General features: G+C 42.1%; 1 protein-coding gene across 1 annotated transcript; it reads left to right on the top strand.

Annotated features, from left to right (window-relative positions):
- The first annotated feature begins 980 nt into the window (after positions 1-980).
- Positions 981-16,821, top strand: LOC140724609 (extracellular calcium-sensing receptor-like). Its single transcript, XM_073039032.1, has 5 exons — positions 981-1,253; positions 7,227-8,063; positions 8,914-9,138; positions 15,685-15,808; positions 15,914-16,821. Exons 1-5 carry the CDS (start codon positions 996-998, stop codon positions 16,819-16,821), a joined length of 2,352 nt encoding a protein of 783 aa, XP_072895133.1. The 5' UTR covers positions 981-995.
- The last annotated feature ends 6,307 nt before the right edge of the window (positions 16,822-23,128 follow it).

The following is a 23,128-nucleotide window of genomic DNA, read 5'->3' as shown; positions in this document are numbered from 1 at the left end:
CCAATCGCTGCCAGTTTTTGTTTGATGTATCTTTGACTTAATTTCAATGTCTGAGTATTGAAAGTGAAGATCTTATCGAAGTACGGGAACCCGAAGGATGGAGTAAAGTTGGTGTCGTCTGCGGTTTACATCAGTATTGACCTTATTGAATCTTCGTTCAGAAATAGTGACCTGATCTGAGATGACCTATACCTGTAAGAGTAGAAAGGGTTGTGCAGTGTTCATTCGCCAAGAGAAAGTTCAGTTCCTTAAAGCCGTCTTTATTACTTTCGTCGTGAATCCTTCAGGCAAAGCATAAATTGGGTAGGATCAATAGGAACGTCACGTTTGGCGAGGAATTCGTTACTTCAGGAAAGTCTGTCCTAATTCACGGTATAAATAATTTGTACTTCCGCATTTACCACTTTAAGTCTGTGTTCGCATTTACCACTTTAAGACTGTGTTACAGAGTTACCGTTTCGCTGTTAACTTCCGGTTAAGTTAGACTTTTGTTTACTTTTCACTTGTTTTGAGCAGAGTTTAATAAATGTTAATTTGTTTATAAACCTCGACTCAATTCTATGTTCATTGTTGTCGGAGACGTATCATAACAAATGAAAATCAAAATGTGTAAGTTCGTAAGATAATAACTATCATGCAGCCAAGGAACGTTAGCCTGGTAATTACAAAGTGGATGAATATTTCGTCTGACTCCCAATTTTAGGTTCCCATTTTTAGGAAACTGTTGACAGGTTTTGGATTTTTATCTTTCCTTTTGGCATGATTCGCAAAGTTTTACAGCTTAGCTCAAAATCCTACTTAAGTAGATTTCAAACTTAAGAAAAAAAAAGACAGAAACCAATGAACAAAGTTGTGGGCTGAATATTTTTCAAGGTATTGTTTGTGTTTTGAGTGTTAATTTTCATATTGTGTGATACGAACAATATTGAGAACCCCTTCATAGATACCCAATTTTTTTTTTCTGCAGCTTCCGGTTCAGACTTTTCCGTTTCGCAATGGCGATGATCTTTGCAATTGACGAGATTAACAAGAACCAGGAACTTCTTCCAAACGTTACGCTGGGTTACTCAATTTACGATTCTTGTGGCAAGCCTGATGTATCCTTAAAAGCAACATTTGAGTTTTTAAATAGGCTGGACACAACAACATCCAACTGTAGAAAAGCTCCCATGGTTCCCGCTATCATCGGGGATTCTAGATCATCAATGACTTTAGGGATCGCATCATTAATTGGTCCATTTAGGATCCCTGTGGTAAACCAGTTGTTGATCTACTACTCGGTGGCTGATGTGTAACTTTCTAAAGCTCTTTCGTAAACATGATCAGATTTTCAGAAATAATGACTTGTACAGCTCCTATATCGCTGCATTTGCACAGGGCTGGCAGGAAATATAAATTAAATCGTTTTTTTTTTAACTTTAGCTAGGCTGCTTGCTCATGTTCTAAGGTCAGAATGAGAATTAGAATCACAAGACACGTGAATATCCCTGAATTATTTCAAAAAATATGTAGTTTTGCCACTGCTGTGATGAGAAAACATAAAACTAAATATGAATTTCAATAAGATATAGTTAAAATAGCGAGCAAGAATAACAGGTAGGGTTCATGGGTTGCTTCATTGACCATTCAAAAATCCGAGGTCGGTAAGGAAGTAGCTGTTCCTAAAATGTCGATTGTGTGACTTCGGGCCCCTCTACCTCCCCGCTGATGATAGCAATGAGACAAGGGCATTTTCTGTGTGATTGGGGTCCTGTATGATGAACGCTGTTTTTTATGAGGAGTCGAATTTTGAAGCTGTCCTCGATGTTGCGGAAAATATTGTTCATGATAGGCCTGGCTGCTTGCAACGTTCTGCAGCATTTTCCGATCCCATTCGGCGGCTCCTTCATATAAGACGGTGATGCATCTGAACAGTACATTCTCCATGATAAATTTGAAGAAATTTGCTTTTTTATTATATAATATACCAAATCTTCTGAAATCCAGCATGGATACAATATATAGCCGTAGCATGAATGGCAGTGCTCGGCATGACAGCTAATTACAGTGGTCATTTTATGCTTTTGGATCAACCCATTACACTGCTGATCCCTCGATGAGGAATAGTATGTGGTCCCTGGATTTCCCTTCATAAAGTCTGCAATCACGTCCTTGGTCTTTGCGTCGTTAGGTCCAACCAGCTAATTCACTCCTTTGCATCTCCACATCACTATTTCAGATTCTGCCAACAAAAGTTGTGTTATTAGCAAATTGACGCATGGCATATTTCGATGGTTTCAATTGTTCCATTTCATGTCAGAGAATGTATACAGTGTACAATCTAAAATTATTACACATTCCAGACATCCAGGTAAACAGAACAGAACTCAGAGCAAGAAGGCTGCAAGAGAACTGCTGATTTTTGGGAGCGAAATTAGTTTTTTTTCACTACTCGGGTTAAAAAAAGGCGAGGCTGCGCATGCCTGTAACATCATCCAGGAAAGAGCAAAAGGTTTAAAAAGAAGGCAGTCATATCCAAAGGGCAGCAGAATGAGGGGCGACCAAGTGATCTGGCCTTGGCTCAACGGGTATAGCCGGTAACGGGACGTGGCCAGGAAGAAATTATTTGTGTGAGGCAAGTTTCTGTGCTCAATGTCAGATGTCGGGGTTCCTGGAGTCTCACAGCCTTCCGGACGGCGACATCTGCACCAGATGTGTCGAGCTGCAGATCGTGAGGGACTGAGTCAGAGAACTGGAAATGCAGCTCAATGACTGTCGCCTGGATAGGGAGAGCGAACGGTTGATAGAGAGGAGCTACAGGCAGGTGGTCGCACTGGGGTCACGAAAGACCAATGGGTCACAGTCAGGAGGTGGAAGGGTAAGAGCCAGGTACTAGAGAGTAGCCCTGTGGCTGTACTCCTTGATAATAAGTACTCCTGATTGAACTGCTGGGGGATGGTGGGGGGCAGCCTACCTGGGGGAATTGGCAGTGGCCGGCCTCTGGCACAGTTTCTGGCCCTGTGGATCCAAAGGGTAGGGAAGGGAAGAGGAAGGCAGTAGAGATAGTGTAATCTGTAGATAGGGGGTCAGACAGGCGATTCTGTGGACGCAGGAAAGAAACTCGGATGGTAGGTTGCTTCCCAGGTGCCAAGTGCGGTATATTTCGAATCGTGTCCAAGATATCCTGCACTGGGAGGGAGAACACCCAGAGGTCGCGGTACATATTGGTACCAATGACATAGGTAGGAAAAGGGAAGAGGCCCTGAAAAAAGACAACAGGGACTTCGGAAGAAAGTTGAGAAGTAGGACCGCAAAGTTAGTTATCTCCGGATTACTGCCTGTGTCACGCGACAGTGTGAGTAGGAATCGGATGAGGTGAAGGATAAACGCGTGGCTGACGGAGTGGAGCAAGTGTGGGATTCAGATTTCTGGATCATTGGGACCTCTTTTGGGAAGGTGTGACCTGTACAAAAAGGACGGGTTGCACTTGAATCCCAGCGGGACCATTATCCTGATGGGGAGGTTTGCTAAGTCTACTGGGGAGAGTTTAAAGTAGAATTGTTGGGGGCTGGGAACTGAACTGAAGAGACTGAGGAAGAGGAGGTTAGCTCACAAATAGAGAACGGTTGTAGACAGTGCGAGAGGGAGAATAGGCAGGCGGTAGAGAACGGATACGCTCAGACCGAAGGCTTCAGATGTGTCTATTTTAATACAAGGAGTGTATTGAACAAAGCGGATGAGCTGAGAGCCAGGATCAGAACTTGGGCATATGAGGTGGTGGCCATGACAGTGAGTTGGATGGCGCAGAACCAGGATTGGTTAATTCAAGTGCCGGGTTTTAGATGTTTCAGAAAGGACAGTGAGGGAGACAAAAGAAGTGGGGTCATGGCACTGTTGATCAGAGGTAGTGTCACGGATGCAGAAAAGGCGGACACCATAGAGGGATTGTCTACCCAGTCTCTGTGGGTGGAGGTTAGGAACAGGAAAAGGTCTATAACTTTACTGGGTGTTTTATTTTAATAGGCCGCCCAATTGTAACAAGGATATCAAGGAGCAGACAGGGAAACAGATCCTTGAAAGTTGTAATAATAACAGAGTTATCGTGATGGGATATTTTATTTTTCTAAATATCGATTGGCATCTCCCAATAGCGATTGGTTTAGATGGAGTGAAGTTTGTTAGGTGTGTTCAGAAAGGTTTCATGACACAGTATCTAGATAGGCCTACAAGAGTAGAGGCTGTACTTGATTTGGTATTGGGAAATGAACCTGGTCAGATGTCAGATCTCTCAGTGGGAGAACATTTTGGAGATAGTGATTATAATTCTCTCTCCTTTACAACAGCATTGGAGAGAGTTAGTAACAGACAATTTAGAAAATATTTTAATTGAAGTAAGGGGAATTATGAGGCTATCAGGTGGGGAATGGGAGACAAATTCGAAAAGATGCTTACAGGAATGAGACAGGGAAGTTAAGGTAGAGTACAGGAACTGCGGTGTACAAAGGCTGTAATAAATCTCGAAAAGAAGGAGAGAAAAGGCTGCACAAGAAGCAGTGAGCTGGGTAATGTTAGAGATCTAGAAGATTGTAAGGGTAATAGGAAGGAGCTTAAGAAGGAAATTGGGCGAGCGAGAAGGGGCCATGAGAAGGCCTTGGCGGGCAGAATTAAGGACAACCCCAAGGCATTCGAGATGTATGTTAAGAGCAACAGGATAAGACGTGAAAGAATAGGACATGTCAAATGAGACAGTCGGAAAGTGTGTATGGAACCGGAAGAAATAGCAGAGGTACTTAATGAATACTTTACTTCAGTATACACTCTGGGAAAGGATCTTAGTGATTGTAGTGATAACTTGCAGTAGACTGAAAAGCTTGAGTATGTAGATATTAAGAAAGAGGATGTGTTGGAGCTTTTGGAAATCATCAAGTTGGATGAGTCGCCGGGACCGGATGAAATATACCCCAGGATACTGTGGGAGCGAGGGAAGCGACTGCTGAGCCTCTACCGATGATCTTTCCAACATCAATGTGGATGGGAGATGTTTCGGAATATTGGAGGGTTGTGGATGTTTTTTCCTTTATTCAAGAAAGCGAGGCGAAAGGCAGTAGAGATAGCACAGAAAAATTATAGACCAGTGAGTCTGACCTCAGTGGTTGGTAAGTTGATGGATAAGATCCTAAGGGGCAGGGTTTATGAACATTTGGAGATGTATAATATGGATAAGGCTTAGTCAGCATGGATTAGTAAAGGGCGGGTCGTGCCTTACGAGCCTGACTGATTTTTCGAGCATGTGACTATACACATTGATGAAGAAAGAGTAGTAGATGTAGCGTACAAAGATTTTATCAAGACTTTTGATAAGGTATCCCATGCAAGTCTTGCTGAGAAAGTAAGGAGGCATGGGACCCAAGGGGACATTGCTATGTGGATCCAGAAATGGTTTTCCCACAGAAGGTAAAGAATGGTTGTAGACGGGTCGTATTCTGCATGGAGGCCGGTCACCAGTGGAGTGCCTCAGGGATCTGTTCTGGACTGTTACTGTTAGTTAATTTTATAAATTACCTGGATGAGGAAGTGGAGGTATGAGTTAGTAAGTTTGCTGATGACACTAAGGTTGGAGGTGTTGTCGATAGTGTGGAGGGTTGCCACAGGTTACAGCGGGAGATTGATAGGATGCAAAATTGGGCTGAGAAGTGGCAGATGTAGCTCAACCCAGATAAGTGTGAAGTGGTTCATTTTGGTAGGTAAAATCTGATGGCAGAATATAGTATTAACGGTAGGACTCTTGGCAGTGTGGAGGATCAGTGGGATCTTAGGGTCCGAGTCCATAGGACGCTCAATGCAGCTGCTCAGGTAGACTCTGTGTTTAAGAAGGCCTTCATAAATCGTGGAATTGAATTGAATTGAATTTAGGAGCCGAGAGGTAATGTTGCAGCTGTATAAGAACTTGGTCAGTTCCCACTTGGAATACTGTGCTGAGTTCTGGTCGCCTCACGGCAGGAAGGACATACAAGCCATAGAAATGGTGCAGAGGAGATTTACAAGGATGTTGCCTTGATTTGGGAGCATGCCTTATGAGAATAGGTTGAGTGAACTCGGCCTTTTCTCCTTGGAGCGAAGGAGGATGAGAGGTGACCTGGTAGAGGGGTACAAGATGATGAGAGCCATTGATCGTATGGATAGTCAGAGGCATTTTCCCAGGGCTGAAATGGTTGCCAAAAGAGGACACAGGTTAGAACTGCTGGGGTGTAGGTACAGAGGAGACGTTAGAGAAAGCTTTTTTTCTCCACACAGAGCGTGGTGCGTGCGTGTAATAGGCTGCCGGAAACGGTGGTGTAGGCAGATACGACAGGGTATTTAAAGAGGCTTTTCGATAGGCACATGGACATAGTAAAATAGAGAGCTATGTGTTCGCCTTGTATATCTAAGATAGCGATATGTTCGGCACAACTTTGTCGGCCAAAGGGTTTGTATTGTGCTCTATGTTTTCTATGTTTCTATGTTTCTAAACCTAACTCCACAGAATTAGTTACACTAAAGCGTTGGGACCCCAAAGCTCCTTTACGCTTTCCACGCACAAGCATCAACCACCTTCCCCCACCACATCCTTCCACACCGCTCCCTGTCATTTCAGCCGGAGGTATGAACACTCACCACCCACTGAGTAGCAATAGCAAAGCCGAGAAAGAGAGATCATGACCTGCAGTCTAAAAAAAAACATAAACAAAAACAAAAAAAATCACCCTGCAATTTGGCATCCTACAAGCGTTCTCTACCTCCCTAACAAGATGCAGAAATCTATCACTACAGTGAAAAGTTACACTAGTATTAAAACCGAAGAATTTTAGAATCTAGAATCTAGAATCTAGAATTCTAGAATCTAGAAAATAAAGAGAAAATCTCACGAAATCCGCAGGCGTCTCTGGGAAGAGAAAAACACTTAATAACAGTCTAGCGACCAGATGTCCTCCGGTGAGATTTCGATATGTTCATCAGGCTTTCTCCATCCTCAACAGCCTGCCAGTGCCATCTAGTCATCCATAAAGTGTTGTCGAAGTGTTTACAGATCTCGACATTGATTTTTCCTCTGTACAATTATACAGTGACGTTCACAACTCTGTCATGATTTACCAATGTCCTTTCAAACAGGTGTGGGCAGATGTGCCAGCACGCCAGGCAATACAGTTAGAATGTTGAGATTACATGAATAATTGTACAATATGAATTATAACCCTGTCTCCCTCTAGGTAAGCTATGTCGCGACCTGTGCCTGTCTGAGCAACAGACGTGAATATCCCTCCTTCTTTAGAACGATCCCGAGCGATTATTATCAGGTGAGGGCGTTGGCGCAACTCATTAAGCATTTCGGATGGACCTATATTGGAACAATTAGGAGCGACGATGACTATGGTAATTTTGGGATGCAGGCTTTCAATGAAGCAATGGAAGAGATGGGAATTTGCATTGCTTTCTCTGAAGCTTTCCACATAACTTATCCAAGGGAGAAATTACTTCAGACTATAGACATCATAAAGAAATCTTCCACAAAGGTAATCTTAGCTTTCCTTGTGCAAGTAGACATGACCATTTTACTACAAGAAGTTGTGCGGCAGAATGTCAGCGGTATACAATGGATTGGAAGTGAGGCTTGGATCACCACGCCGGTTCTACCCTCAGAGGAGAGTAAACTATACGTAGTTGGTACAATTGGAATCGCGATCAGAAAAGTGCGAGTTCCAGGGTTGAAAAAATTCCTCATGAACACTCACCCGTCTCTTTATCCGGGAAACCCTTTAATGCAAGAGTTTTGGGAAAAAGCTTTCAGTTGCAAGTTAAATAACATAGAAAGTAACACAGTCGACTACCACCCAGATTCCGGGCTTCGAGAATGCACGGGGAATGAAAATCTACTTACAGCGCACAACGAGTTCACTGATGTATCTGAGTACAGAGTGACCTACAATGTTTATAAATCGACCTACGCTATAGCCCACGCTCTCCATGATATGCTTAGCTGTCAAGATGGGAACGGACCATTTGCCAACCACAGTTGTGCCAATATTTCAAATTTCCAACCATGGCAGGTGAGCACAATTAAGACTATTCAACAGGCCAGTGGTACAGTAAAATGGACTCATGAGCTCACAATCTGTCTTATAATAGCCTTGCACCTGTTTTGGACATATGTTAAAAAAAAGTTGTCAGTGTAACTTAGTATATGTGACTGCAATAACCAGTTTATTAATTTACCACTTAACCTAGTGTGGAAGGCTATTATATGAATGTTAATGTCACGTTCAAAAGTAAGTATACAAATAATTTCTGAGAATGTTTGCCAAACAATTCTTACATTCATGTCAGTAACAAGAGAAAGTCTGCAGCTGTTAGAAATTCAAGCAACACAGAACAATTGCTGCAGAAAATTAGCAGGCCAGACGGCATCAATGGGAAATAAAAATATAGACGACGTTTCGGGCCGAAACCCTTTATCAGAAACATTACTGGGTGCTGCTGAATGGTGTCAGTATGAAACGTCGACGGTATTCTTTTCCGGCAATACTCTCTGACCTGCTGAGTTCCTCCAGAATGCTGTGTGTGTTTCTGCATTCATTGGGCGCTTTTCAAAAAATTAGGACATGTCCTGCCTTCCCTCCTCAATGTTCCTCTCTCCCCGTGCCTGGGTGTAACTATCCGCTACTGGCTTCTCTTCCGCAGATCTCTTTATACTTCCTGTCGCCTCGCTGTCTTTCAATCCAGGTGTAACTTATCGACCAGGATCTTCAATTGTCCATTTCCTGCCGAGTTCTCCCAGCAGTGTATTAATTTGTTGTTTTTTTTTTACATTAGCGAACTTGATACAGAGTTTTTTTTTTCTTTATCTTGGAGCTGGAGACTAGACATTGCATCTCACTATGGTATGGATTTCTGATTTAGCTTCTACATTATATGAAGACAGTGAACTTCACGACAAAGATTGGGGAAAGGATTCATTTCGATTTTAACGGTGATCCGGTCCCAATATATGATATCGTAAACTGGCAGCCGACAGACACCGGCGCTGTTACTGTAACAGTGGGGCAGTATGATGGAGCGGCGCCCGACGGACAGAAATTCATATTAGACGAAGAATCAATCATATGGACTGGAGGACAATCCACGGTGAGTGGTATATGATGTTACACGTGATTTTTCCTTTCACTCGATCATTCTGAAGTGAGTTTAAATTCAGAAAAGTGTGTAATCACGACAGTACCAAATTCAAGATGATAAAACCAATAGTTTAACATTTCTTTCTTCAGGTAATAATAATAATAATAATAATAATAATAATAATAATAATAATAATAATAATAATAATAATAATAATAATAATAATAATAATAATAATAATAATAATAATAATAATAGGGGCTGGCGGTATTGTAGCAGCAACGGCCCTAACCTGCCCGAGGCTAAATCCTGGGATGAGAGCAACGACCAGTCTCAAAATAGTTCGCTATTTTATTTAAGTTTAGTAAAATCTTCTGTGGGCTCCACGGCAGCGCAGCGATCCGCACGACGCTATTACACCTCGGATATTCTGAAGATCAATGTTCAATTACAGCGCGATCAGCAAGAATTTGTATCTACTCCTCATGACTTCCTTGGGTTCCCTGGGATGATCCATTTTCCTGCGTAGTCCAAAGATCTAACTGTTCGTAGCTTATTTGGTAAAATAAAAAAATCACTAAAGACTGAATTTTTTAAATATCTTTAATATCTATTTATTAAAAGATATAAGATCCTAAGGGGTCATTACAGCACTGATATAATTCCACTGGTGGCAGAACTCCTAACAGAGTTATATCCATTCTGTGGCCTCTTTTTTCTAGTTACTTCATGAGATCAATAAAGCCCCCCTGACGTGAGAGTTCTCCACCTGGACCGAGGAAGGCTTTATAAATGGACAACATGTTTGTTGCTTTGACTGCATCTAATGTGCTTCATGTGATGTCAGAAATGCAACAGGTTATTGAACAGCATTAAATGAAGAGATTTTTGGAACCTACAGAGAAGGCCCACTGCATTAGGTACCGCATTTCCCTAATAAAGTAACCACTGAGTGTACGTTCGTTCTCCTTTGATGCTGATGCCGATCCAATTTAAGACACGAAAATTTGTGCATTCAGAATATGCTCATCTGTGCGTAGTTGTTGCAATGCGCGTTATTTTGCATTACAGTCGCGTTCCTGTTAACTTGAACCAGTCTATTTATTCAAGAAAGCAAAGAAAAATAGAAAACCTACAACAGAACCGAGGTTTTACGGCCCACAATGTTGTGCCTAAGATGTACTTACTTTAGAAATTACGTAGGGTACACAAAGCCCACTATTTTTCTAAGCTCCATGTACCTATCCAAGAGCTTCTAAAAAGACCCTATTGTATCCGCCTCCATCACTCCATCATCAATCTTTGAGTAAAATATTTACCCCTGACATTTACTCGGTACCTACTTCCAAGCACCCTAAAAATGTGTCCTCTCGTGTTAGCAATTTCAGCCTTAGGAAAAAGCCTCTCAATATCCGCAAATCAATGCCTCTCATCAGCTCTATCAGGACTTCTCTCAACCACCGTCACTCCAAGGAGAAAAATCTAAGTACACACAAACTATTTCACAGGGTGTGTTTCCTAATCTACGAAACATCCTTGCAAATCTCCTCTGCACCCTGTTCTATAGTTTCCACATATTTCATGTAGTGCGTTGACTGGAACTGAGCGCAGTATTCCAAGTGGGGGTTGACCAGCGTCTTATATAGCTGTAACATTACTTCTCGTCTCTTGAACTCAATTCCTCCGCTAAGTCCTTCGGTTCCATACACACTTTTCGCTGTCACACTTAATTGGTCGTATTCTCTCACGCCTTATCCTCTTGCTCTTCACATACTTGTAGAATGCCCTTGGGTTTTCCTTAATCCTACTCGCCAAGACTTTCTCATGGACACTTCTGGCTCTCCTTATTTCAATATTCAGCTCCTTCCTGCTTGCCTTACTATATTCTAGATATCTATCATTACCCAGATTTTTGAACCTTTCGTAAGCATTTCTTTTTTTTCATGACTAAATTTTCTACAGCCTTTGTACACATGCTTCCTGTACTCTTCCGTGCTTCTTCTGTCTTATTCGAACTGCTCTCCCACTGAGAGACCTGACACCTGACTCAGGATCATTTCCCAATACAAGATCAAGTACAAACTCTTCCTGTTGTAGGCTTATTGACATATGTTGTCACAAAACTTGCTGAACACACCTAACAAACTCTATGGAAAAGCCAAAAATATTTGGCAAAGTAAAATATCCCATCACGTCAATTTTTTATTATTGTACCGTTCCAGAATCTGTTTCCCTGTCTGTCCTCGATATCCCCGTTACTATTGGGTGGTCTATAACAACATCCAGTAGAGTTATTAAACCTTTCCTGTTTTTAATTTCCACCCATAGAGACTCAGTGGACATTTCCTCCACGACTTTCTCCTTTTCTGCAGCCAAAGACACTATATCTGATCAGCAGTGCCACGTCCTCACTGCTTTTTCCTCCCTCCCTGTGTTTCTGAAACATCTAAAGCCTGGCACTCTAAGTAGCCATTCTTGCCTCTGAGCCATCCAAGTCTCTGTAATGGCCACAACACCACAGCTCCAAGTGCTGCTCCACGCCCTAAAGTCATCCGCTTGTTCATGATACTACTTGCTTTAAAACAGACACATCTCAGAACATTAGTCTTAACGCATCCTTCTCTATCACCTGCCAATTCTCCCTCTCGCAGTACCTACATTCTTTTTCTATTTGTGAGCCAATTGTCCGTTCCTCCGTCTTCTCCGTCTTCTCTCATTAGCATGGTAGTTTGGCCCACCGAACCACCACAAACTGAACGCTTTATTTACGTGTTTTTCACCATTCTCTGTAAATTCTAGAGTATGTTCTATATGGAAACCCAAGGATATCAGAGCTTTCAGAGACATCAAATCGAAGTCTGACACCAACTAGTATTCTACTGTTGACGACTCTTTGATGACATTTTTCTGCATTCTGATATTTAATCTGGACAACAATATTGATCATGTCTGCATGCCTTTTATGCATTAACGTGCTGCCAGATGATTGGCCGATCAGATATTTGCATTAACGATCAGATGTACGGGCCTAACTGTTAAAGTAGCCATTGAGATTAGCTGCAACTTCAGGCGGCAATCATTGAAATAAAAAATGCCAGGAATTACTAGTCATAGGGAGTAGTGAAGCTCCGAAATTCTCTACACCAGAGGGCTATGAAAGCTGCACCTTTGGTGGAGGAGGACAGATTTTGTTTTCAATAGGCCAGACAGCTGAGGGCTATGTGAAATGCCACAACCGATTAGATAAATGTGGAAGATAAAGCATGACTCTATGTTTGTTGAGGTATGGCTTTGGGATTGACTATCCAGGCCAGCTGCTATTTCATTGTCTCTTAGTTTTCAACAATTAAGTTCATTCACCTTGCTTCACCTCTGAAGTTTCCTTTAAGTTTACTTTTGCTTACCAGTTAACGGTTTTGCAATTCAATTGCAAATGAATAAGTCAAAGGGAGGTCTTGGCTGATGGTATTAATGTTTTGTTTCTAAGCTCGCCGATGAATATACGTAGAGGATAAGAGAGTGCTGCAGAAGCGGTGAATCTGCAGATGGACGTAGAGAGATGGAATTTACATTTGGAAGTGTCCTTTGAAAAAGGAATAAAGCCGTTGACTATATTGTAAACTGGGAGTAAAATCAAAAATGCATTGTACAAACGTTGTAAGCCTGTAGTCGTTGCAGTTTAGAAAAATGGAAGTGATCGTGGTGGATCTCTTTGAAACCGCTCGAATATTGAAATTCCTGGAGAGAGTGGATGTGGATTGGAAGTTGCCATAATAGGGAAGAGTGGGCTGGGGGCAGCTAGGGAGCTTCTAAGACCAGAGAGCACAGCATCAGAATAGAAAAACGTCCCTTTGGAACTGAGATGAGTAAGTATCTCTTCAGATGGGCTCTCAAAGCTGCTGTGCAGTTTGACCCTATGGTTAAGAAAGCATACGGTGCGTTGGCCTTCATCAATTCCGGGACTGAGTTTAAGAGCCGGCAGGTAATGTTGTAGCTATATAGGACCCCGGTCAGACCCCACTTGGAGTACTGTGTTCAGTTCTGTTCGCCTCACTATAAGAACGTCGTGGAAATCATAGAAAGAGTGCAGAGGAGATTTACAAGGATGTTGCCTGGTTTGGGGAGCAAGCCTTATGTGAACAGGTTGAGTGAACTCGGCCTTTTTTCCTTGGAGCAACGGAAGATGAGAGGATCACGTTTTCGGACCACTTTCTCTTCAATATATCTAAATCTAAATGGTCACAGTTTGAGAAAAATCTATATATTAGGGATAAAATGGCAGAGTTGCATATTCTGTGCCTTATCTATGAGTTTAACAGGGGCAACACCGCTGCTTCACAGAGTCAGACGCTGGAGTTCAATTCTGTTCTCCCTTGCTAGCTTTATAGACTTTGAATGTCCTCCCCGTCCGACGCCGGCTGCTCTGCTCCCCTCTCACACGCGAAAGACACGTGCGTTGATAGATTAACTAGTCATTGTAAATAGCCCCCAATGATTCGGCGAGTGTGAAATCTATGGGGACTTCTTTAGAATATGGTGATACGCATAAAACGATCATTTTGCCATTGGTGTATGCGGGTGGCTGCTGGTCGGCACAGACTCGGTGAGTTGAAGGGTATTTTTCCGTGCTGTATCTTTCAATGACTGCCTGCATGTTTGCTCGTTCTTACTGGAAGCAAATTGGCTAAAGCGCTAAAGGTATCGGGAAAAAATACGCTGTGTCTGTGGGCAGTATTTGGAAGTAGTCCATAAACAGTAAAGTTATTGAAAATGCATTCTGAAGACGACTCCTAATATTAGCTCACTATGGGATAGTCACCGTAAAAGCCCGAGAATATAAGTACAGCCTTCAAGAATACAGTTACATTTGACGTTGTCCCGAGATATATTAGACATCTTTTCAGGTTCACCTTCGTTATTCAATTTGGCACAATATAAATCGCTCAATCTTTCCAAATTCAAAGTAAACATTATTAAAGTACATGCATGTTATCGAATACTACCGTGAGATTGATTTTCCTGTACTCATACACCGTAAAATAAAGAAATAATGTAGAAGCAATGAAAACTACGCATTAAATACAACCTGTCGCAAAGAACAGTAGTTGAAGAAGAAGAAATAGAAAAAAGATACTCATAATAACTAAATAAACAAATAATGCTGAACCAAGTATTACTGCTTTATGCGTCCAAGCTAAGTTAGCCAATTTCATCAACTTTGCCTCTAACTTCCAGACTGCCCTTAAGTTCACTTGATGCATTTCTGAGACCTCCCACGCCTTTCCCGATATTTATGTCTCCATCTTTGAAGAAAAATGCCAACCGACAGCTATTATAAACCTACGAATTTCCACGGTTATCTTGACAATACTTCCATCCCTGTCTCTTATAAAATGCTATTGCATTTTCTCAGTTCCTTCGCCATCTGTTCCTAGGATGACTCTTTACTTTCTAGATGTCCATCTTCAAAGGCCGGAATTTCCTTTCCTCCAGCATTGATGATACCATCACCCGCATCTTCTCCATTTCCCAGACATTCACACTCACCCCATCTCCCTGCCGCCTTTAAGGGATAGAGTTCATCTTGACCCATCTACTACTCCAGGAACGTGAGTACTCAACGCGACATTTTCTGCACATTCGGCCCTCTTCCATAGGACCCTGCACACAAATATATCTCCACACAGTCTCCGTTTTCAATGGGGATCACTTCCTTTGTGATTCCCTTGTGCTTTTCTCCCGCCTCATTAACCATCCTCCTGGCATATATCCGTGCAAGCGACAGATACAAGTATGCTGCGGTTGCCTATTTATCTCATCCCTTACCTTCATTCCGAGTTCAAATCAACCGCTCAATCTGAGGCAAAACTTCACTTGCGAATAGTTGGAGTCGTTTATGGCATTCAGTACTCCCAAAGCATTCTTCCCTATATTGGTGAGTCCTGGCGTGCATTTGTCCATTTGCTAAAAAAGCAATTTCCCGGTGGCCGGCCATTTTAAATCGTATCCACATTCCCGTTCCGACATGTCGCTCCATGGCCTCGTCCACTTTCGTGGTTGTGGAGAACCACCTCATACTCTTTGTAGGTGGCCTGCAACCTTATGACATGAACGTCGATTTCTCATTCTGGTAATTTTCCTTCCCGATTCTTTAATACTAAAACTGAACTCGTATTTATACTTCTAAACTACCCATCAACTCCCCTGTTTTGACTAAATTTTTCTGCTTTTCCCATGGCTTCCACCGCTATCAGACTCCTTCCTGTCCATTACTTTACCTTTCCCACTCACCTGGTTCTTCTCTCCCATCTGCTTCAACCTCCTTTTTATACTGGCGTCCCTGCTATATTTTCCAGAAGAGGAGTCGCGGCCCGAAACGCTGACTGTCTCACCTGTTGAGTTCCTACAGGATTCTGTGAGTGATACTGAGACCATAACTTGTAGAGTCCTATAACTGAGACCAGAGGTTGTGGATTGAGTAATGTTGTGGTAAGTGAACTGCGTCCTTCCATTTTTACTTATGATTATCACATCACGCGTTTAATCTTTCCGTAGGTTCCAAAAGCGGTTTGTTCAGAAAGCTGTGATCCCGGAACCCGGAAGGCACAGAGAAAAGGACAACCTAAGTGTTGCTATGATTGTATAAAATGTCCACAAGGAGAAATTAGCAATACAACAGGTCAGACATCTCTCTGAAATTCCATAAATTATAGTCTGTACATAATTAGTTTTGAAATATAAACTTGTCCCCCTCTCTGTCCAATATTGATTTGTTACGTTTCAGATTCAACCGGTTGCCTTAAATGCTCAGCAGAGTACAAGTCCAATGAGAACCGGGTTGAGTGCATACCAAAAGAAATCGAATTTCTATCATTTAATGAAATGATGGGCATTATCTTGGTGACGCTGGCATTCGTTGGATTTTGTATGACAATGCTGGTATTTGCAACGTTCTACACTCATAGAGAGACGCCGATTGTTAAAGCTAATAACTCAGAACTAAGTTTCATACTTCTTGTTGCTTTAATGCTCTGCTTTCTTTGTTCAGTTACATTTATCGGAGAACCATCAACATGGTCTTGCACGCTTCGCCACACGTCATTCGGTATTATATTTGTTCTCTGTGTGTCTTGTGTTTTGGGTAAAACGATAGTTGTTGTCTTGGCGTTCAAAGCGACTCTGCCCAACAATAGCATATTGAAGTGGTTTGGCCCAACACAGCAGCGACTGACCGTCTTAATTCTTACTTCGCTACAGTGCTTAATATGTACTATCTGGCTCGCCACATCGCCGCCATACCCTCGGAAGAGTACGGAACATTTTACTGAGATAATAGTTTTTGAATGCAACCTTGGGTCTGAACTTGCCTTTCAGTGCGTGCTCGGTTACATTGGATTCCTCTCCTGTGTGTGTTTTGTGGTCGCCTTTCTAGTTCGACAACTTCCTGACAACTTCAATGAAGCCAAACACATCACATTCAGCATGCTTATCTTTTGTGCCGTTTGGATTACCTTTATCCCAGCCTACGTGAGTTCTCCTGGGAAATATACAGTGGCAGTAGAAGTATTTGCCATATTAGCGTCTAGCTATGCGTTGCTCTTCTGTATTTTTGCTCCCAAATGCTACATTATACTCTTTAAGAGAGAACAGAACACAAAGAGACATGTCATGGGCAAAATGCCAAAAAATTAAGTATGTATAAGGAAGTATCTAGATTGTACGATTGAGTCGTTACTTCCTTAAATTTTCAGTGTGCATTGTTTCATTTAACGTTGTAAGTATCCCATTATACCGTAACAATGTTCGTTGGGTGAACCATACATAGCGCAGTAAAAAAAAAACACAGCGGAGAAATAGGCCCGGCGGCCCACGAAGTTTTATTTCGAACCATTAACATAGTTATCAAATGGCTAACTAAACTAATCCCTTCTGCCTACAAATATCCATATCCTTCCATTCTCCACCCATGCATGTGCCTATCTCAATCTCTCTTAAAATTTTCTAATATTTCCTGCCTCCTCCCGCTCACCCCCCAACCAAGGTAACACATTCCAGGCACCCACCAACTTGTGTTGCCCGGACCAGAACCGGATGTAATACTTGATGTTCGCAATTCATTTGAAATTACCCTCCCTCATCTTAAATACTTTTTCTCTGACATTTCCACGCTTGGAACCATGCACTGCTTGTCCACGGAATCATCGTCTTATAAACTAAAATACCACTCCTCAGCCACCGCAGATCTGGAGAAAGAATCCAAGTTTGTCCAACCTCTCATTACGACACATGACCTCTAATCCAGGAAGCATCCTGGTAAAGCTTTTCTGCATAATTTCTAATTGTCCACATCCTTGCTATAATGGGGCGACCAGAGCGGTATGCAAAACTCCTGAGGTAACATAAGTAAAGTTTTCTGAAGCTGCAAGCAATTAACACATTTTTCAGGTCTCTTAGTAGTTTTCGCATTGTTAACTTTCGCCTGAGAACTGATATAACCATAAACCCATATGACAATTACAGCACGGAAACAGGCCATCTCGGACCTTCTAGTCCGCGCCGAAGGCTTACTCTCACCTAGTCCCACCGATCTGCATTCAGCCCATAACACTCCATTGCTTTCCTGTCTATATTCCTATCCATTTTTAAAAAAATGACAATATCGAACCTGCCTCTACCACTTCTGCTGGAAGCTCTATTTGATTTATAGAATGGCATAGCATATAAACAGGCCATTTGGCAGGCTATGTCTGTACCAGCCACCATGTCAAATTAAACTGATTTAATAATCTACCTGCCTGAAAATGACCCATACCTATGCATTTCATGCATGTTCCTGTGGCTGTCTAAATGCCTCTTTAACGACACTATTACGACCGCTACCACCACTACCCCTGCGAGCACTTACCGCGAATCATATTATTCCGTATGAAAAAAGTGCGAAACTGCTCCTTTAAACTTTCCCGCTTTCACCTTTAAAGCAATGTCCTTTAAACTTCGTCATTGTTACTCGAGGGGTTTGGGAAAGGGGTAGCACCTATCTCCTACGTACGTAATTATCTTACAAAGCTGCATCAGATCTCCACTTAACGTGGAATCCCATTTTTCCCAGCTTTACAGTCGGTGTTAAATCCTAACGGGTTACATATCTAATGAACCTTGCTGAGACACGTCTCCCATCAGATCTACTCTGTGGTTTGCTCAGTGAGAAGAGATCCAGCTTTACCGTGAATGGAAAATTTAATGCAAAGTTTCTTCAAAGTCGTCTTAATTTTCAAAAGGAACTTTACTGAACCATATTCAGAAGTTCTGTACAATGCCTGCAAGAAAGCGGCACAACTCGCCTTCTTAACACAAGGGTGCAGTAACTGTCCGAAACAACGTATTATTCGCATCCATTCCCTCGTCAATCTGCTTTGATTCTCCTCAATGAATTTCTCGGTTTCAAACTATTAATAACACGCTAATATTATAAATATTATTATCGTTGAGTAATAATTTTATTAATGGAATGCTGAACTTTCTGCAAGTTAGGCGTCCTGCAATCAACAGAGAGGGGGTGCATTAAAAGGACGACAGCTTTTTTTCAAATAGGTTCGCCATCAAGGTATAAAAGGCAAAGCTTCGCGTCAGTTTCTTCAAGTTGGTCAGCGATCAATCAACAAAAGGGATTCTTTAGAACGGGTGAATGGAAAATTGCATTTGAGTATGCAAGTTTGTAGGGTAGTGTTGACTCTTCAGGCTTAGGCGAGAGCATTCTCCGGCGAGGTACAGTATCTGGAAACGTGCTCTTTTTTGAAACATAGAACATAAAAAAACCTACAGCACAACACAGGCCATATGGCCCACGTTACTGTACCGAACAGGTACGTACATTATAAATTACCTAGGGTTACCCCTAGCTCTCTATTTCTGTAAGCTCCACGCATGTATCGAGAAGACCCCAAAAAAGAATTTATTGCATCCACCTCCACCACAACAGCCGGCAGCCCATTCCACGCATTCACTACACTCTGCGTAAAAAAAAAAACAACTCACACCTGACCTTCCATCTGTACATATTCCCAAACACCTTAAAATTACGCCCTCTCGTGTTAGCCATTTCAGCCCTGGAAAAAAAAAGAAACAACGGATTATCCACACAATCATACAACTCTATCAGGTCACCTCTCATGCTCAATAGCTCCGTGTTCACTTAACCTAATCTCTTAAGGCACGCTCCCCAAATCCAGGCAACATTCTTGTGAATCTACTGTACACACTTTGTAGAGCTTCCACATCCTTCCTGCAGTTAGGTGGTCACAATTGAGCACGGTACTCCACGTTCATCATTCTTTATTCCTCGTCTATTACAGTATATTGATGTAGTGGGAATGTTCCAAGGGCAGTGTTTTGTACTGGCTGCAGGAAATACGAATACTGGGAGACTTCCAGTCTCCAGCATAAACACCTCTGCACCGGTGTGATGCTGCAGCTCATGAGAGAACATGTTAAAGAACGGGAGCTGCAACTTGATAACCTCAACTTATTGGGGAGAAAGGGGATGTAATAGATACGAGCTAAACTGAGGTAGGCAAGCCTAGGTCAGAGGTGACAGGAAACTGGTTGTCAGCCAATTGAAGGAAGAGAAGTGCACGATCAGTGCAGAATACACCTGCGGCCATTATCCTTAATAATAAGGATACAACTTTAGAATTTTTTGAGGGGTCACTGGGGGCAGTCACAGTGACCGAGTGCCTCTCGTTGAGTTGTTGCTCGGAACAGTGGAGAACTAAAGAGGAGAAAAGGTAATCGGTGCATGGTTTAGAGATCTTGCCAACGAAATAAGCACAGAGGCGGAGTCGGCAGAAGAAGAGCTCAGCGTCATGGTGTGCACAGATCTCACAGAGCGGACGCAGTTGTCTAAGATCTCCCAGTGGCCAGCAATTTTAATTCCACTTCTCATTCCCATTTTGCCATGTTGGTCCATAGTCTCCTATACTGTTGTGATGACGCCACACTGAGGTTGAAGAAGTAACACTTAGATTCCATCAGGGTAGGCTGCAACCAGTTTATTGTCCTTAATTATTCGGGGGAATAGGTTCATTAGTTGAGAGTTAGTGTTGCAACTCTACGATACCCTGTCCTGGGCCTAGCCAATAGTGAGGCTTTATTGGTAAGAGACTGAATTACTTCATTAGAAGGAAGTGACATAGGGTTAGAGAATGTTTTGAATCTTGGTGGGTGGAGTTATGGAATTGTTGGGTGAAAAATACGTTATTGGAATTATATATAGGCCTCCACATAGTAGCCAAGATGAGTTTTGAGATTGCAAAGGGAGCTGGAAATGGCATATAATAAGTGTGGTGTTTCAACTTTAATGGAGGACTGCAATATGCAATGGGAGTGGAAAAATCAGCTTGATGTCGGATCGCAAGAGGGGGAATTTGCTGAATGTCTTGGAGATAGCTTTTCAGAGCTGCTTATGCTCAAGACTACTCAGGGAAATGTTATCTTAAATAGGGTATTGGTGTAAGAACACGGATCTTGTTAAGGAGCTTAACGTGATGCATCCCTTAGTGAGAGTGTTCATAATATGATTGAATTCCTACTGCAATTTGAGAAAGAGAAGCATACGTCATATATATCAGCATCACACTCGAATAACGGGAATTACAGACATGGGAGAGGAGCTTACCCAGGTGGATTGGAGAAGGAGACTCTTGAGGATGAAGGCAAGTAAGAAATGGCTGAATTTTCTGAGAATGGTTCATAAAGCGAGGAGGAAAGCAATGAGCAATCCAGAGACACCACACACCCCGGCCACTCCCTGTTTGACCCGCTGCCGTCCAGCAAAAGTTCAGGACACTAAAATCCAGAAGAAATAGACTGAGGAACAGCTTCTACCCCAGAGCTGTAGCCTCCATCACACCACTCCCACAGAACAATGACTGAAACTGTGAGCACCCACATGAAGTTGCAGCATTACTGTGATATTCTGGTGCTGCAACTTCTTTTCTGCTACTTATCTATTTAATACTGCTTTACTATTACTGTCTTGGTTTTATCTACTTCTTTAGTTAATTGCCTGAGAGGAATCCAAACAGAGTTTCATTGTATCTATGTATAATGACAATAAAGATCATTCAATCATTCATTCATTCATTCATTCATTCATTCATTCGAATGATAGATATGTCCCACAGATGAAGAATTTCTCAAATGGCAGGGGTCGTCAGTCGTGACGAGCAGAAGAAGTTAATGATAGCATAAAAACCAAGAAAAGGGCATAACGTTGAGAAAGGTGTGGGTAGTTAGATGATAAAGAAACTTTTAAAATCCAACAAAAAGGAAACTAAACAAGCTAAAAGACAAAAGAACATGAAATACGAGGGCAGACTAGCCATTTGTCAGTTACATAAAGAGTAAAAAGGGAGGTGAGAGTGGATATTGGACCACCAGGAAATTATGCTGTAGATGTAATAATGGGGGACAAAGCATTGGAAGAGGAAGTAACTGCTGACTTTGCATCTGTCCTCATGGTGGAAGGCACACGCCGTCTGCCAGAGTTCTCTGAGTGTTAGGGAGCAGGAGTGAGTGTCATTGCTATTACAAAGAAAAAAAGCCCGAGGCAAACTCAAAATGTCTTAAAATGCATAAGTCACGGCCTGACAGTATACATCTCGTGGTTCTGAGAGATGTTGCTGAAGAGATAACGTATGCATTGTGCATGATCTTTCAAGAACCACTTGATTCTGGCATGTTTTAGAAGAACTGGAAGATTCCGACCGTTCAGAAGAGAGGTAGATAAATTATATGAAATTAGTGGCCAGTTAGCCTATCCTCCGTGATTGGGAATGTGTAGGAGTCTTTTATTAAGGATGAAGTTTCGACGTACTTGGAGTCTAATGGTAAAATATGTCAAAGTCAACATCGTGTCTGTGAATGAAAACCTTGCGTGTCCAATCTAATAAAGTTCTAGCAGGGCATCAAGGTATTTTGGGAGAGTGCAGGTGCGTGAGGTTGAGTAGGACCGGGATCAACCATCAAGGAATTACAGAACAGCCTCAATGGGCTGAATGTTCTAATTCTGCTCCTATGTCTTATCATCCTATGATCCTTTTTGGTAAGTACTGCGCTGCACCATACTATGTTGTATCCATGGCCACAAAATGTTCCGTGAATGCTGGAAATCTTCAGTACACACACCAAATACTTGATAATGGCAGCAGGTCAGTCAGCATCTACGGTGGGGTATAAACGATTGACATTTCGGGCCGACACACTTTATCAGCAGTGGCCAAGCTGGAATAAGAAGGCTAGAGGAATATAAGTTGGTGGATGGTAGATTACACAAAATTAGACTGGAGCCCAGTGATTGTATATATGTGTGCTGGGGGTTGGTGATATTAGAAATTGTCTGGCTTTAGGTGGATGAGGCAAAGAACTGCAAAGAGGGAATATCGTATGAGAGTGTAGTGGAATATGAAATAAAAGGAACGATATTTGGATCTTGTTAGCTGCCCTGCACCACCTTCACGTGCTCACTTCGTTCCCTTTATTTTTTGATCTTTCTGCCTTATCTATTGAGTTCCTCTGGCGTTTTCTATGCGCTTCACACCTCCAGCATCTGCCGTTATGATCTGCAAACTAGTGTAATGATGTTCACGCATTCTCACTCCCTGACTGTCTTGAATGTTCGGTATACAACAGATGCCATTCACTGTGAAGGATGATGCAAAATACACATTTGGTTCCTCTGCCATGTCTGCATCTACCATTACGATATCTCCATTTTGTACTGCTCCTATATCTACCTTCGATTCTCTTTTACCATTTACATACCATGTAAACAGCTTTTATTATCGTCTTTGATATTAGTCGACAGCTTCCTCTCATAATTCAGCTTTTCCTTCCGAATGACGTTCTTAGTTTCCTTCTGCAAGTTGCTAAAATCTCCTCAATCCTTTATCTCCCGCTAGTTCTGGCTTCCTTGTATGACCTCTCTTTTGGTTTTACTTTG

Source organism: Hemitrygon akajei, chromosome 3, assembly GCF_048418815.1.
Source record: "Hemitrygon akajei chromosome 3, sHemAka1.3, whole genome shotgun sequence".
Taxonomy (NCBI): Eukaryota; Metazoa; Chordata; class Chondrichthyes; order Myliobatiformes; family Dasyatidae; genus Hemitrygon; species Hemitrygon akajei.
Note: the sequence above shows the minus strand (reverse complement) of the source record. Positions and strands in the feature narration are given on the sequence as shown.